This window comes from Aquarana catesbeiana, unplaced genomic scaffold, assembly GCF_042186555.1.
Source record: "Aquarana catesbeiana isolate 2022-GZ unplaced genomic scaffold, ASM4218655v1 unanchor224, whole genome shotgun sequence".
Classification (NCBI taxonomy): domain Eukaryota; kingdom Metazoa; phylum Chordata; class Amphibia; order Anura; family Ranidae; genus Aquarana; species Aquarana catesbeiana.
Genome location: NW_027362651.1, coordinates 1,824,557 through 1,841,738, shown reverse-complemented (window position 1 = coordinate 1,841,738; position 17,182 = coordinate 1,824,557). Strand labels below are relative to the sequence as shown.

At 48.8% G+C, this 17,182-nt stretch overlaps 1 protein-coding gene across 1 annotated transcript in view; it reads left to right on the top strand.

Annotated features, from left to right (window-relative positions):
- The window catches only part of LOC141121538 (vomeronasal type-2 receptor 26-like), a 61,353-nt gene extending 45,808 nt beyond the window's left edge, over positions 1-15,545 (top strand). The window contains exon 7 of the mRNA XM_073611159.1: positions 14,571-15,545. Coding sequence (XP_073467260.1) covers positions 14,571-15,478 — 908 coding nt within the window. The 3' untranslated portion in view covers positions 15,479-15,545. The remainder of the gene's footprint in view (positions 1-14,570) is intronic.
- Positions 15,546-17,182: the final 1,637 nt, after the last annotated feature.

Sequence of the window (17,182 nt, the reverse complement as noted above, 5' to 3'; positions counted from 1 at the left end):
CCCCGCCGCTATCTTCTTCCAGCTCTATTGCCAGCGAGGGGCCCGGTCTGCTGCCGCTGTCTTGTCGCCGCTGTCTCGCCGCTTCTTCTCTTCTTTTCTTCTTCCCCGATGTTGGCACGACGCTCTCTCCGGCTCGAATGCTGTGTGCGAGCTGCGGAGCCATTTATATAGGCGGTGACCCCGCCCCCTTACGACGTCATGGTCCCAGCATGCGCAGGGACTCTGGGGTCACGCCCCCTTATGACGCCAGAGTCCCTGAGCATGCTGGGACCATGACGTCGTAAGGGGGCAGGGTCACCGCCTATATAAATGGCTCCGCAGCTCGCACACAGCATTCGAGCCGGAGAGAGCGTCGTGTCAACATCGGGGAAGAAGAAAAGAAGAGAAGAAGCGGCGAGACAGCGGCGGCGAGACAGCGGCGACAAGACAGCGGCAGCAGACCGGGCCCCTCGCTGGCAATAGAGCTGGAAGAAGATAGCGGCGGGGCCCGGGAGAAGAGGCCGAACACCGGGAGAAGTCGGAAGGAGACCCCCGAAGTCGGAAGAATTATTCTTAAAACCTGTGTACTGTGTTTTTTTATATTGACACTTTTTTCCCCTAGGTGAATGGGTAGGGGTACCATGTACCCCAAACTCATTCACACAGGGTGGGGGCCGGGATCTGGGGGCCCCCTTATTAAAGGGGGCTCCCAGATTCCGATAAGCCCCCCGCCCGCAGCCCCCGACAACCAACGGCCAGGGTTGTCAGGAAGAGGCCCTTGTCCTCATCAACATGGGGACAAGGTGCTTTGGGGTGGGGGGGCCCCGCAGGGCGCCCCCCTCCCCCAAGGCACCCACTCCCCCATGTTGAGGGCATGCGGCAAGGTACGGCTCAGGAGGGGGGGCGCTCGCTTGTCCCCACCCCCTTTCCTGGCCGGCCGGGCTGCATGCTCGGATAAGGGTATGGTATGGATTTGGGGGGGACCCCCACGCTGATTTTTCGGCATAGGGGGTTCCCCTTACAATCCATGCCAGACCTAAGGGCCTGGTATGCCCCTGAGGGGGGAAACCACGCCGGTTTTTTCATTTAAAATTTGGCGCGGTGTTCCCGCCTCAGGATTCATACCAGACAGCTGTCAGCACTGCCTGTCACTCATCGGGGAAGGAAAACAAAGTTTTCCTTTCCCGATGAGTGAGCCAGCGCGACATGCACAGTACCCTGTCGCCGAGAACCAGCGCGATGGTATCGCGCTGGAAACACAATCTCGCGGTCAGGTACTGTAGACAGGAGGCCCACGAATGCGGAGTGGTATGAGGGCCTGGTGTTAGATTCCTGGAGCAAGGTGGTCTGGCAAGCAACCGGTAGAGCTTCAGGAATGATGGAGCTGATGCTGAGCAGGAGCTAATCAGGCTGGTCACACACAGGCAGAGGTCGGCAACGGGCTGGCAGCAACGGTACAAGGGAGAAGGCAGAAACAAGGTCAAACAAGCCGGGGTCGGGTTCAGGCAGCAATCAAGGGAGGTCCAAAGGCAAGCCGGGTCACAACGGGTCAAACTACGGAGATACAGGAACACAGGAAGATCACAGAACAAGACACAGAGCTGTTTGATCAAGCAGCACCGAATCAGGGTAGAGGCAGGCTTAAATAGGCTGATTGGCGCCAAAACGCCACGCTCGTGCACGCGCCGATTCACCAAAGCGCCCACGCACGCGCCCGAGTGCGCCCCCGACACCGGCGTGCACGCCCACACTACCGGGCATGCCAGCGGTAACGCCCATAGGCAGACGCACGCCAGCGCGAACGCGCGTATGCACGCCCGGACGCCACCCTGCACGCCACGGCCGGTCAGACCAGACATGCCAGTGCCCCCAGGAACACGCACCCCAGCACGCACAGAGACACGAGCACCAACGCGCCCCGGCGCGCACCGGCGCCCAACCAGGTAACCTCTCTGACAGTGCCCCCTCCTCAAGGGCAGACTCCGGGTGCCCAGCTGGGCCATCTTTGAGGCATGAGAAGTTTTAAAAGACTGCAGAAGTTCTCTGGCATGCAAGTTACTTTCTGGCTCCCACGAATTATCTTCGGGTCCATAGCCCCTCCATTTTACAAGATATTGAACCTGATTGCGTCTTCTTCTGCAATCTAAAATTGCCTCCACTTCGAACTGCTCTTCGCCATTAACCACAATAGGCTTGGGTGGGCCAATGCTACGGCCAGAAAAGAAGTTGAGGGTGACCGGCTTCAAGAGGGACACGTGGAAGACTGGATGTATCCTCAGGGTGTTAGGAAGGTCAAGTTCGTATGCCACATTGTTGATTTTTCTTTTAATCAAGAAAGGACCCAAGTATTTGGGGCCCAGTTTTCTGGACGGACAGGCCAACTTGAGGTTAGCGGTAGATAACCAGACAGAATTGCCTGGTTCCAGAACAAGTTCTCCCCGTCTCTTCCTGTCAAAGATTCTCTTGTAATCTTCTTGAGCCTTGGTCATGGTATCCTGCAGCAATTTGTTATTGTTTGAGAAAAAGTCCAAAGTTTCGGATACTGCAGGAACAGGGCACTCGGGAATAGATCCAGGCAAGAAGGATGGGTGGAAACCATAGTTGGCATAAAACGGTGACTGATTGGTAGCTGAGTGTAGTGAGTTGTTGTAGGAGAACTCCGCGATGGGAAGCAGGGAGGCCCAGTCATCCTGGGAGAATGCAGAGAAACAGCGGAGGTATTGCTCCAAGGTTTGATTCGTCCTTTCGGTTTGTCCATTTGACTGGGGATGATAGGCCGAAGAAAATGATAATTCGATTTCAAGGGCGCCACAAAGGGCTTTCCAGAATCTGGAGGTAAACTGGACGCCTCTGTCAGAAACTATATTGGTTGGTACTCCATGCAGTCTGATGATCTCCTTAATAAAGATGGAAGCGGTCTCCATAGCCGAAGGGGTGCCCTTCATGGGGAGAAAATGGGCCATTTTAGACAGCCTGTCCACCACAACAAAAATGGACGAAAAACCTTCTGATGGGGACTGGTAATGGTCTCAACAGACCCCATGCTCTTGCCCGGCTACTCTTGCTTCTGGCGCAAGTATTACAGGACTCAACATATTCCTTGCAATCCTTAGTAAGGTGAGGCCACCAAAAGGTGCGTTGGACAAGATCAGTTGTCTTCCGTGTGCCGAAGTGACCGGCAAGTTTGTGATCATGGCACAAGCTTAACACCCGTACTTTTAGCTCCTCAGGGACCACAATTTTATTTTTGAACCAGAACAGCCCATCTTTGGTACAAGCTTCAACAGGTGGTGACATTCCCATAGAGGATCGTCTGATTTGAGAGATTAGATCCTCCTGTAAGATCAGGAAATTCCTAGAGGGGAGTATGGTGTCTGGAGACGGGGTCTTCTCAGAATCAAGAAACATCCCGGAAAGGGCGTCGGATTTGACATTCTTGGATCCGGGTCTGTAGGTAATATGAAAAATAAATCGGGAAAAAAAAAGTGCCCATCTGGCCTGCCGGGGTTTCAATCTTTTAGCCGTTCTTAGGTATTCTAAGTTTTTGTGGTCCGTGTAGACCAAAATGGGGTGAGCTGCACCTTCCAGGAGATAACGCCATTCCTCCAGAGCTGCTTTAATGGCTAGAAGTTCCCGATCTCCCATGTCGTAATTCCTCTCGGAAGAGGAGAGTTTACGTGAGAAAAATCCCACAGGGTACAGGAGTGCTTTGGCACCTTGTCTTTGTGAGAGCACAGATCCAACCGCGACTTCGGAAGCATCCACTTCCAAGACGAAAGGCAAGGCAGGATTGGGATGCTTGAGGATAGTGGCTGACGTGAACAGAGCTTTGAGTCTTTCAAAGGCCTCTTGCGCCTTAGGAGTCCAGCAGAACCGGCTTCCTTGTTTAATGAGTTCCGTAATGGGAGTTATAATCAAAGAGAATCCCTTAATAAATTTCCTATAGAAATTGGCAAAGCCAATAAAACGCTGTACTCCTTTCTTGTCTATAGGTGCAGGCCAATCTAAGATAGCGGATACTTTTTGCGGATCCATTTTGATGCCGTCAGGGGAAATGATCAAGCCTAGGAACTGGATGGATTGGAGCTCGAACTCGCATTTTTCGAGTTTGGCGTAAAGCCCATGTTGTCTAAGCCGGGTAAGTAAATTTCGCACGTGTTTGCGGTGATCAGTCAGGGAAGCAGAGAAAACCAGGATATCGTCCAGGTAGACGATGACATATAGGTCCAGAAAGTCACGAAAGACATCGTTGACGAAGTGCTGGAATGTGGCCGGCGCGTTGCACAGACCAAAGGGCATGACGAGGTACTCATAGTGCCCGAATCGAGTACGAAAGGCCGTCTTCCATTCGTCCCCCTCTCTTATGCGGATCAGGTTGTAGGCTCCACGGAGGTCCAGCTTAGTGAAGACGGTAGCAGATCCTAATCTCTGAAATAATTCGGGAACCAAAGGTAGTGGGTATCTGTTCTTTATAGTAATTTTATTGAGCTCCCGGTAATCAATGCAGGGACGTAAGGAGTGATTCTTTTTTTCTACAAAAAAGATGGCCGCCCCCGCTGGAGATGTGGAGGGACGGATGAATCCTTTCTTCAGGTTTTCGTCTATATAGACTTTCAAGGTGCCCAGCTCCTGCTCAGTTAAGGGGAAAATCCTCCCGAAAGGAACTTCAGTTCCAGGTAAGAGTTCTATCGGGCAATCGTAGGGTCTATGTACTGGAAGAGTTTCTGCCCCCTTTTTACTGAATACATCCAGGAAATCCCGGTAAGGTTCGGGAAGATTTTGGTAAGATTTAGTTTCTGAATCTAGGCACAGGCATTGAGAGGATGTTAAAGGGGTCCCCCGTAAACAGTGTTGCTTGCAATATTCAGAAGAAAACTGGATTTTGCCCGTGGACCAGTTGATACTAGGATTGTGAGCCTGTAGCCAAGGTATTCCTAGGATAATTGGGAAGAGGGAGAGGAGATGACATGTAGACGTAAAAGTTCCTGATGTTCCGGGCCAATGGTGGCCAGTAGAGGAACCGTTTCCTGGGTAACAGGACTGGAGTGGAGGGTGGAGCCGTCCGCCAAGAAAACTGCCAGTCCCTGGGCCTTAGTTTGAGTAGGAATATGATGGTCTTCAACGAAGGTCCGGTCAATGAATCCGCTACATGCTCCCGAATCAATGATGACCGGTACTGGGATGCTCCTTCCAGGTAACTGTAATACAACGGAAAGTGTTAGGTGGTTATCGGAACTAGGTAAAACAGGAGCACACACCGAGGAGGACGGCAGGCACTTACGTCTCTTATTGGGGCATGATCTTGCAAAGTGTCCAGGCTCTCCACAGTACAGGCACAAGTTAAGTGTGCGTCTGCGTGTCTTCTCCTCTGGGGTCAGAGAGGGATGGAGCAGTCCCAGCTGCATGGGCTCAGGAGCTTCCTGGGTTGGAACAGACGAGACAAGTGGAGCTTGGTTCGGGGCACTAGGGGCCCTGGGTAGCATCCAAGTGAGGCGTGGATGGCCAACGGATCTCTCAGAACGCCTTTCTCTGAGGCGGCGGTCAATTTGGATTGACAAGTTGATAAGCTCCTCTAGTGTCTGAGGTACCCCTACCCGTGCTAATTCGTCCTTCAGAGGGTCCGACAACCCCAGCCGGTATTGGTGACACAAAGCCGCGTCATTCCACTCCATATCAGAGCTCCAACGCCTAAACTCCACCGCGTAATCTTCGGCCGCTCTGCGGCCTTGTTGAAGGGAGTGCAAGGCGGCTTCTGCTGTGGCTGTTAACTGAGGATCCTCATACAACTGAGACATGGCTATGAAAAAGTCACTCAAGGAATCCAGAGATCTGGCCTTTTGCTCCAGCAGATGGTGGGCCCAGGTCTGAGGTTCGCCGGTCAACAAAGATATGATGAACCCCACTTTGGTAGCCTCCAGGGAAAACGTACGGGGTTGTAAGGCAAAATAAAGTTTGCATGCGTTGCGGAACTTGCAACGTTCTCCGGAAAATTTTTCGGGTGTAGGCACTCTGGGCTCTGGTGGGAGCGTAACTACAGAGGGTGCTGAGGCAGGATTAGCAGGTGCTGCTCCTAGAGGGAAGGCTGAGAGGGCCTGGACCTGTCCTTCCAGTCGGGTATAGCCCTCCTGTAAGCTTTTGACGGCTTGGGTAAGGCCCGCTAGGTGCCTGCAAAGTTCGTCCATGGGGGAGGCCCCCTGCCCGGACTCAGTCATGGCTGCCTGATACTGTCAGGTCCCACACTTACCAGACAGGTGAGTCCACTTGGGCAGAGGGTAGGCTCCCTTACGTATCCGATTCGGGGCCCCTGGTAGAGTAGACAGGAGGCCCAAGAATGCGGAGTGGTATGAGGGCCTGGTGTTAGAGTCCTGGAGCAAGGTGGTCTGGCAAGCAACTGGTAAAGCTTCAGGAATGATGGAGCTAATGCTGAGCAGGAGCTAATCAGGCTGGTCACACACAGGCAGAGGTCGGCAACGGGCTGGCGGCAACGGTACAAGGGAGAAGGCAGAAACAAGGTCAAACAAGCCGGGGTTGGGTTCAGGCAGCAATCAAGGGAGGTCCAAAGGCAAGCCGGGTCACAACAGGTCAAACTACGGAGATACAGGAACACAGGAAGATCACAGAACAAGACACAGAGCTGTTTGATCAGGCAGCACTGAATCAGGGTAGAGGCAGGCTTAAATAGGCTGATTGGCGCCAAAACGCCGCGCTCGTGCACGCGCCGATTCGCCAAAGCGCCCCGCGCCCCCGCACGCGCCCGAGCGAGCCCCCGACACCGGCGTGCACGGCCACACTACCGGGCATGCCAGCGGTAACGCCCATAGGCGGACGCATACTAGCGCGGACGCGCGTTAGCGCGAACGCGCGTATGCACACATGCCCAGACGCCACCCTGCACGCCACGGTCGGTCAGACCAGACACGCCAGTGCCCCCAGGAACACGCGCCCCAGCACGCACAGAGACACGAGCACCAACGCGCCCCAGCGCGCACCGGCTCCCAACCAGGTAACCTCTCTGACAATGCCCCTGTTGAACAGGGGCTGAAAAATTAGGCCTTAGGTACTGGTGTTGGTGCCACAACACTGCAACCCTTTACAGACACTCTAGTTGTAACGCAGGAACGAGCCCTGCTGCAAAGTATTGCATCAAAAATTGTAATTACACGCCCCTGTTAAACAAGGGCTGAAAAATTGGGCCTTAGACACTGGTGCTGGTGCCACAACACTGCAACCCCTCACAGACACTCTAGTTGGAATGCAGGAACGAGCCCTGCTGCAAAGTATTGCATCAAAAATTGTAATTACACGCCCCTGTTAAACAGGGGCAGAAAAATTGGGCCTTAGGCACTGGTGCTGGTGCCACAACACTGCAACCCCTCACAGATACTCTAGTTGGAACGCAGAAACGAGCCCTGCTGCAAAGTATTGCACCAAAAATTGTAATTACACGCCCCTGTTAAACAGGGGCTGAAAAATTGTGCCTTAGGCACTGGTGGTGGCGCTCAAAACCAAAAATGTTCTTACAAGCTATCAGCGTGATGATTGAGGAGGAAGATGATAATTTCTCAGGGATAGTCACTCAGCATCAGTATAGGCAGTCTTTGAAGGGATCTGAGATTTCAAAAAAAATTATTCGGTTACATCAGCATCAGGTGCTTGGTAGCTGGTGGTGATCCAAGACTGATTCATTTTTATGAAGGTCAGTCGATCGACCGAGTCGGTGGACAGACGCACCCTGTGATCAGTTACAAAGCCTCCAGCAGCACTGAATGTGCGTTCCGAAAGAACGCTGGATGCAGGACAGGCCAGTAGCTCAATTGCATACTGTGCAAGCTCTGGCCAGTGATCCATCCTCAAGACCCAGTAACCCAGAGGATTTTCGGTGGGAAAGGTGTCCAAGTCAGATCTTGCCCCTAGGTATTCCTGCACCATGTAAAACAGACGCTGGCGATGGTTGCTGGAACCGATCATACCTTGGGGCTGCGGACCAAAAAATTGTCTGAACGCATCGGTCAGACGGCCACCTTCTCCAGCGCTCCTTCTTTGACTGACCGAAGCCTAAGCAACATGTTGTCCAGAAACAGGAGTTTGTAACCTCCCAGTCTCTGGGAATGCATTGCACAGACCTTTCTGCAAGGCCTCCCGAAGATGTTTCATCCTCTGCTCCCTCTGCGATGGCAAGATAAGGTCCGCAACCTTACCCTTGTAATGTGTATCAAGGAGGGTTGCCAGCCAGTATTGGTCCTTCTCCTTGATACCACGAATACGAGGATCCTTACGCAGGCTTTGCAGGATCAGGGAGGCCATGCAGCGTAGGTTTGCTGAGGCATTCGGTCCGGAGTCCTCTGGGTCACTAAGGATGACATGGTCCGCAGCCACCTCCTCCCAGCCACGTACAAGTCCATGTGTTTCTTGGGACTGATCCCTTAAAGGCTGCTGCTGATGCTGAGTGCCAGGCTCCACCTCCATACTGACACAATCTTCCTCCTCCTCCTCCTCCTCCTCCTCCTCCTCTTCCTGTGTGATCGGCGGGCACGCAGGAACACTGTCTGGATAAAGGGGGCCTTGAGAGCTAAGGAAGTCCTCCTCTTCCTGCCTTTGTTCTGCCTCAAGTGCCCTGTCCATTATTCCACGCAGTGTGTGCTCCAACAGGTGGACAAGGGGGACAGTGTCACTGATGCATGCACTGTCACTGCTCACCATCCTTGTGGCCTCCTCAAATGGTGACAGGACAGTGCATGCATCCCTGATCATGGCCCACTGGCGTGGGGAAAAAAAAACAAGCTCCCCTGACCCTGTCCTGGTGCCATAGTCACACAGGTACTCATTGATGGCCCTCTGCTGCGTGTGCAGCCGCTGCAGCATGGCCAACGTTGAGTTCCACCTGGTGGGCATGTCACAGATTAGGCGGTTCTTGGGCAGGTTAAATTCCTTTTGGAGGTCTGCCAGCCGAGCACTGGCATTATATGACCGGCGGAAATGCACACAGACTTTCCTGGCCTGTCTCAGAACATCCTGTAAGCCCGGGTACCTGCCCAAGAACTGCTTTACCACCAAGTTAAGGACGTGAGCCAAACAGGGCACATGGGTCATTTGTCCCTGTCGGAGGGCAGAGAGGAGGTTGGTGCCATTGTCGCAAACCACCATTCCTGCCTTAAGTTGGCGTAGCATCAACCACCTCTGAACCTGCCCCTGCAGAGCTGACAGAACCTCTGCCCCAGTGTGACTCCTGTCCCCCAAGCACACCAGCTCAAGCACCGCATGGCATCTTTTGGCCTGCGTACTTGCGTAGCCCCTTGAAAGGCTACGGAGCACCGCTGGTTCCGATGACAAAGCACAGAAAGAGGCCATGGAGGAAGAAGAAGAGGAAGGGGTGGAGGAGAGAGGTGTGTCACAATCATTAGCATTTTGGAGGCGTGGTGGCGGAACAACCTCCAACACTACTGCACCTTGTCCTTCCCAGCTGCCAGCAGAGTCACCCAATGCGCCGTGAAACTTAGGTAACGTCCCTGTCCATGCCTGCTGGACCATGAGTCAGCGGTAATATGCACCTTACCGCTGACCGCCCTGTCCAGCGAGGCATGGACATTGCCTTCCACATGCCGGTAGAGAGCCGGAATCGCCTTCCGTGAGAAAAAGTGGCGTTTGGGTACCTGCCACTGAGGAACCGCACATTCCGCAAACTCACGGAAGGGGGCAGAGTCTACCAACTGAAAAGGCAGCAGTTGAAGTGCTAGCAATTTTGCCAAGCTAGCATTCAACCGCTGCGCATGTGGATGGCTGGGAGCAAACTTCTTTCGGCGGTGCAGCAGCTGGGGCAGGGAAATTTGCCTGGTACAATCTGACGTCGGTGTACCAAAAGCAGATAGCCCACAAGTACTTGGCTGTGACACACCTAATTCTACACCTTCATTCCTCTCAGTGCAGGTCTCAGAGAGGACTGAAGGTATAGTGGGATTGGAGATCTCAGCTGATGAGGAGCAAGGAGAGGTCCTCTTTGTTCTTTGGTGTGGGTCTTTTAGATACGCTTGCCAACGAACTGCATGGCAGGTCAACATATGTCTGGTCAAGCATGTGGTACCCAAGCAGGAGATGTTTTGGCCACGCGAGATACGCTTGAGACATATGTCACAAATAGCAGCGGTGCGATCTGATGCACTCGTCTCAAAAAAGGCCCACACCAAAGAACTTTTTGAATAATGCGCAGAGACTGCAGCGCCCTGCACATGTGGAGCTTTGGGGTGTGATGCAGTCAGTGTGCTGCCCTTAGGCTGGCCCCTGGAGGGCATCCTGCCTCGTTGGTGATGTGCCGCCTCCTCCTCCTCCTCCTCCTCTCTTCTATCAGGCACCCACGTTGAGTCAGGGACCTCATCATCCCCTCCCTCCTCATCACTGGAGCAAACCTGGCAGTATGCTGCAGCAGGGGGAGCATGACTGCCAGATTGCTGTCCTTCTTGGGCACCCCCTCTGTCCGTGCTCATGTTACTGCCTTCATCGAGCTCAGTATCATCATCAGAGCCTTCCAAACGCTGGGCATCTTCCTGCAGCATGTACCCAACACTGTGGTCAAACAGTTCGAGGGACTCCTCAGGAGGACATGGTGGGGCTAGGGAAGGAGTAACTGATGACATTGAGCCGAGGGAAGAGGCCGCTGCTTTGCCAGACAAAGTACCCTGGGCATGGGTGAGAGAGGATGAGGAGGTTGAGGACGGCTTGGTCATACACTCGACCAAGTCTTCTGCATGTTGCGGCTCAACATGGCCAGCTGCCGAAAAAAAGGCCAAGCGTGTCCCACGGCCACGTGCTGATGAGGATGTACCGTCTTCACGACCAGCACTATACACAGAGCCTGCTTGCCCTCTCTTATTGGCTTGTGACTGTCTGCCTCTCCTTCTTGGCCTTCCAGACATACTAATGGCCTGTAGCTGCACTAAGCTGGGATATATATATATATATATATATATGTACTGATACTGCAGCTAGCAAAATCAACTGCCTGCCTGTAGTATGAGAACACCACCAACCTTCTACAGGTAGCTTCAGCTGAACGCTGTGCAGAGCTCGCAAAAAACTAACTTGTAGCTTTTTTAGCTGCCTGCGGTAGTGATAGGATCAGGAAAACACCACCAACCTTCTACAGGTAGCTTTAGGTGTACACTGTTCAGAGCTCGCAAAAAAATAACTTGTAGGTTTAGCTGAACACTGTGAGGTGGACGCACCACACTAACTTGTAGTTTTAGCTGAACACTGTGAGCAGGACGCACCGCACTAACTTGTAGGTTTAGCTGAACACTTTGAGGTGGACGCACCGCACTAACTTGTAGTTTTAGCTTAACACTGTGAGCAGGACGCACCGCACTAACTTGTAGGTTTAGCTGAACACTGTGAGGTCGACGCACCACACTAACTTGTAGTTTTAGCTGAACACTGTGAGCAGGATGCACTGCACTAACTGTAAATAGTCTAGCTGCCTGACTGTGGTACTAATAGGATCAAAAGAACACCAGCAATTTTCTTCAGGTAGCTGTAAATACTGTAACAGGACAAGCCTGTCTGTCATAGTTACATAGTTACATAGTAGGTGAGGTTGAAAAAAGACACAAGTCCATCAAGTCCAACCTATGTGTGTGATTATGTGTCAGTATTTCATTAGATATCCCTGTATATTGCGGTCATTCAGGTGATTATCTAATAGTTTCTTGAAGCTATCAATGCTCCCCGCTGAGACCACCTCCTGTGGAAGGGAATTCCACATCCTTGCCGCTCTTACAGTAAAGAACCCTCTACGTAGTTTAAAGTTAAACCTCTTTTCTTCTAATTGTAATGAGTGGCCACGAGTCTTATTAAACTCTCTTCTGCGAAAAAGTTTTATCCCTATTGTGGGGTCACCAGTACAGTATTTGTAAATTGAAATCATATCCCCTCTCAAGTGTCTCTTTTCCAGAGAGAATAAGTTCAGTGCTCGCAACCTTTCCTCATAACTAAGATCCTCCAGACCCTTTATTAGCTTTGTTGCCCTTCTTTGTACTCGCTCCATTTCAAGTAGCAAGATAACAGGAACGGATCTAGCTAAACTGAATACAGTGTATATATATATATATATATGCAACACCTGGGATGCATATATATACACACTACACTGTAAGTGCAGCTAACTGACTGACTGTTCTGCCTAATCTATCTAACTCAAATCAAATGACACTGTCTCTCTGTCTATCTCTTTCAACGCCGGAACACACACTACACAGGGCCGCCGTGCAGGCGGCCTTATATAGTGTGGGGCGTGTACTAAATCCCCTGAGCCATAATTGGCCAAAGCCTCCTTGGCTTTGGCCAATTACGGCTCTCTGTTCAGACTGCACTGTGATTGGCCAAGCATGCGGGTCATAGTGCATGCTTGGCCAATCATCAGCCAGCAATGCACTGCGATTCCGCAGTGAATTATGGGCCGTGACGCGCCACACGAATTTGGCGCGAACGGCCCATATCGTTCGCAATTTGGGGAACGGGCGAACAGATGATGTTCGAGTCGAACATGGGTTCGACTCAAACACGAAGCTCATCCCTAGTGTTGAAGTACTAAATCAAAATTAAAATAAGACTGCAGCCGCTGTGCAAAGGTGCTACAATGTTAAAAGTGATAGAGAGTATAAAACAGCTCTGGCAGCCTATATTATACAATACACATCCTAGTGATTAGTGCCAAATACATCAATGTGTTTGTGACATACAAATCAAAATACAGCAAAATTATATATAATATAAAATTCACAAATCTGTAAAGTGCTTGGTGCTTCTATAAAAATGCAATGGTGCTCCAAAACTTTGCAAAATATGACCCCACTCACCAAAAACAATAGACCCTCAGCTTCGCAGTCTGGGATCAAAAAAGGCAGTGATCTATTGATCTGGGGGTATGCAGGATGGTTCCTCAACAAACTCTTCCAAGAGGGTGCTTTACAACAGAAAGGATATGTCACACACCATAGAAGGGAAAATAGAGAAAAAACTCATAGTGAAATACCGCTTAACATAAATTCTCAAGCGCATTACAAGTGCCACTTACAGGATATTTGGCAAAGACAGGCATAAGTAAAAATAATCCGAGTTCGCCGATGTATGGCATGCATTCCACGGAGGCGTAAATTGCGTCAATGGTTAGCATGAACCAGAAGTACGTTGACGCGCTTCACCCCTCCTCCAGGGCATCATTAAAGGACATCACTTCCTGTTCCATTGCAATCTAATTATACCCGAAGGAAGATCCCTCTGGGGAAGATGAAGCAAACAATTACGATCAGTGCGAAAAAACACCAACTTCCTCCTCTAACATAATTTCCTGTTGCCAAATATATATAAAAAACTTTAATATAAACAGAAGCCAAAATGACAAAACTTGCTTATTTGGCTATAATAATACAATAAATCTCATGATGCGATAGACGTTTGCAAAAGATTTCCAATACATGATTAAAAATTACTTAAATATAAAAAATTTGGAAAAAATTAAAATAAGAAGTACAAAGAACAAATAATAAAAATACAAATGAAAATGAAAATAAAATAAAAATAAAAATAAAAATAATAATAAAAAAAAAATAATAATGAAAATACAATAAAAATAAAAATGTATTGCATTATTATAGCCAAATAAGCAAGTTTTGTCATTTTGGCTTCTGTTTATATTAAAGCTTTTTGTATATATTTTGCAACAGGAAATTATGTTAGAAGAGGAAGCTGGTGTTTTTTCACACTGATCGTAATTGGTCACTTTGTCCTCCCTAGAGGGAGGAGTGATCTTCCCTCGGGTATAAATAGATTGCAATGGAACCGGAAGTGATGTCCTTTGATGATACCCTGGAGGAGGGGTGAAACGCGTCAATGTACTTCTGGTTCATGCTAACCATTGACGGAATTTCTGACTCTGTGGAACGCACGGCATACAGCGGTGAACTCGGATGTTTTTTACTGATGCCTGTCTTTGCCAAATATCCTGTAAGTGGCGCTTGTAATGCTTTTGATAATTTATGTTAAGCGGTATTTCACTATGAGTTTTTTCTCTATTTTCCTATCTATGGAGTGTGGCATATCCTTTCTGTCGTAAAGCACCCTCTTGGAAGAGTTTGTTGAGGAACCATCCTACATACCCCCAGATCAATAGATCACTGCATTTTTTGATCCCAGACTGTGAAGCTGAGGGTCTATTGTTTTTGGTGAGTGGGGTCACCGAAGGGGGAGTCACCTCACATTTTGCAAAGTTTGGAGCACCATTGCACTTTTATAGAGGCACCAAGCACTTTACAGATTTGTGCATGTTATATTATATATCATTTTGTTGTATTTTGATTTGTATGCCACAAACACATTGATGTATATGACACTAATCACTAGGATGTGTATTGTATAATATAGGCTGCCAAAGCTGTTTTATACTTTTTATAGCTTCCTCCTACTATCTGTCTGAGGAAGCCTCCAACATTTATCTAAAAGTAATGGTCAGGAAAATGATTACACTAAGGTGGCCAAAACTGTCAAATACTTGCATTCTCAGTGTACTATGCTTAATGTTATTTTCACTTATTTTTATTCTACAGACAGTGAACTCTGCAAGAAGTGTCCTGAAAATGAATGGCCCAACAAAGCTAAAAATACTTGTATTGACAAGGTCAATGATTATTTATCATACAAGGAGGACATTCTAGTTTTATTTTTTTCTATAACTTCAGTCATATTTTCTACAACATCTCTCCTTATACTTGGGCTATTTTTTTGGTTTAGAAGGACTCCCATAGTCAAAGCCAATAACCGGAACCTCAGCTTCATTCTGCTCTTCTCCCTCACACTGAGCTTCCTTTCTGTATTCCTGTTCCTTGGCCGTCCTGTGGATATTACCTGTATGCTTCAACAAGTCACCTTTGGAATTCCCTTCACCATCTCAGCATCTTCTATTCTAGCCAAAACCATAATGGTCTTCATTGCTTTCAAAGCCACCAGACCTGGAAGCTCTTGTAGAAAATGGGTGGGAATCAAACTTCCCAATACAGTCATGTTATTCTGCTCATCCATTCAGGTTATGAATTGCATTCTCTGGTTGTCTATCTCTCCACCATTTCAGGAGTATGACATGGAATCCTATCCTGGGAAGATCCTCATTCAGTGTAATGAAGGGTCAGTTATCGGGTTCTACTTTATGTTGGGTTATATGGGGTTTCTGGCAGCTGTGAGTTTTGTTCTGGCTTTCATGGTGAGGACATTACCGGACAGTTTTAATGAGGCCAAGTACATCACCTTCAGCATGCTGGTATTCTGCAGTGTCTGGATTGCCATGATCCCGGCCTATCTGAGCACCAGAGGGAAATACATGGTGGCTGTGGAGATATTCGCCATACTGACCTCCAGTGCTGGAATATTATTGTGTATGTTTTCTCCAAAACTGTACATTTTGCTTTTCAAACCTGAACTGAATACACAGAAAACAATGCTGGGGAAAAGAATGTTGTAAATGTAACAAATTGATTCAATGTATAATACTGTAGACCAGATTAAACAAATTCAGCCATATTGTTAAATCATCATCATCATTATGATTTTTTTTGTGTATATTAACTACCCTCTATCTGCTTATTGTATATAAGTGGATGGAAGGTGGATGTTACAGGGTGGGAAACTATATTAAAGCTTCATTTTTTTCTTGCTCTTACATGCCCCTTAGCCTGCACAAGCAAAGTACTGCGACTGCACTGTCCATTGGATGGTGCCAATCATAAAAATATTCTATGACCAATCAAAGCATCACACAATGTAATCAACACCTGCAGTTAGCAGCTTGATGCCACTTTGCTCTCACATACTGATCAGTGTGTTAGAGGAAAGAAATCTTCAAGATCACCAGCCAGTATAAGCTTTATCCAGTACAATTGCAATCCAGTACCAGTAGCAGTACCAGAAACAGCTTCAACCATCCCCCTATTATTATTATTATTATACAGGATATATATAGCGCCAACAGTTTACGAAGCACTTTACAACATAAGGTCAGACAGTACAATTACAATACAATTTAATACAGGAGGAATCAGAGGGCCCTGCTCATTAAAGCTTACACTCTAAGAGGATGGGTCAAGAGATACAAGAGGTAATAACTGTGGTGGATGGGCTGATGGAGAAAATAAGTTGTACAGTTGTTAATTGAGGGCCAAATAGGTTTTTATGAAGAGATGAGTTTCCAGGGATCATCTGAAAGTGGACAGATTAGGAGATAATCGGACAGATTGGGGTAGAGAGTTCCAGAGGATAGGAGAGGCTCTGGAGAAGTCCTGGAGGTGAGTGTGGGATGAGGAGACAAGGGAACTAGAGAGCAGGAGGTCTTTGAAGGAACAAAGAGAATAATTTAGTTGTTTATTTTTTTTACTAGGTTAGTGATGTAGCTGGGGGCCGAGTTGTGAATGCTTTGTAAGTTATTGTTAGTATCTTGAATTTAATTTGTTGAGTGAGTGGAAGACAGTGGAGGGATTGGTAGAGAGAGGTAGCAGACACTGAGCGGTTTGTAGGGTGGATGAGCCTGGCAGCAGCATTCATGATGGACTGAAGGAGGGAGTTGCAGTAGTCAAGGTGAGAGATGAGCAGCGAGTTATTTAGAATCTTTGTGATGTCATTGGTTAGGAAGGGGCGTATCTTGGAGATGTTGCTGATGTTGAGGCGGAAAGCTATAGACAGTGATTGGATGTGGGGTCGAAAGGAGAGTTCAGAGTCCATGACTACACCTAGGACTTTGGCATGGGGGGACAGGTTGATAGTTGAGCTGTTGATTTTGACAGAGAATTCAGGGGAAGAGCAATGAGGGGGAGGAAATATTATGAGCTTGGTTTTGGATAGATTGAGTTTGAGGAAGTGGTGTGACATAGAGGCTGATATCTCTGTTAGTAAGTTGGTGAACAGTGAGGAGACTGATGGAGTGGGCTGAGGGGTAGAGAGATAGATTTGGGTGTCATCTGTATAGAAGTGGAGGTCCAAGAACATTTATCCTTCTACAGTATATGTAGGCAATAGGGATGAGCCGAACACCCCCCGGTTCGGTTCGCACCAGAACCTGCGAACGGACCGAAAGTTCGCACGAACGTTAGAACCCCATTGACGTCTATGGGACTCGAACGTTCGAAATTAAAAGTGCTCATTTTAAAGGCTAATTTGCATGGTATTGTCCTAA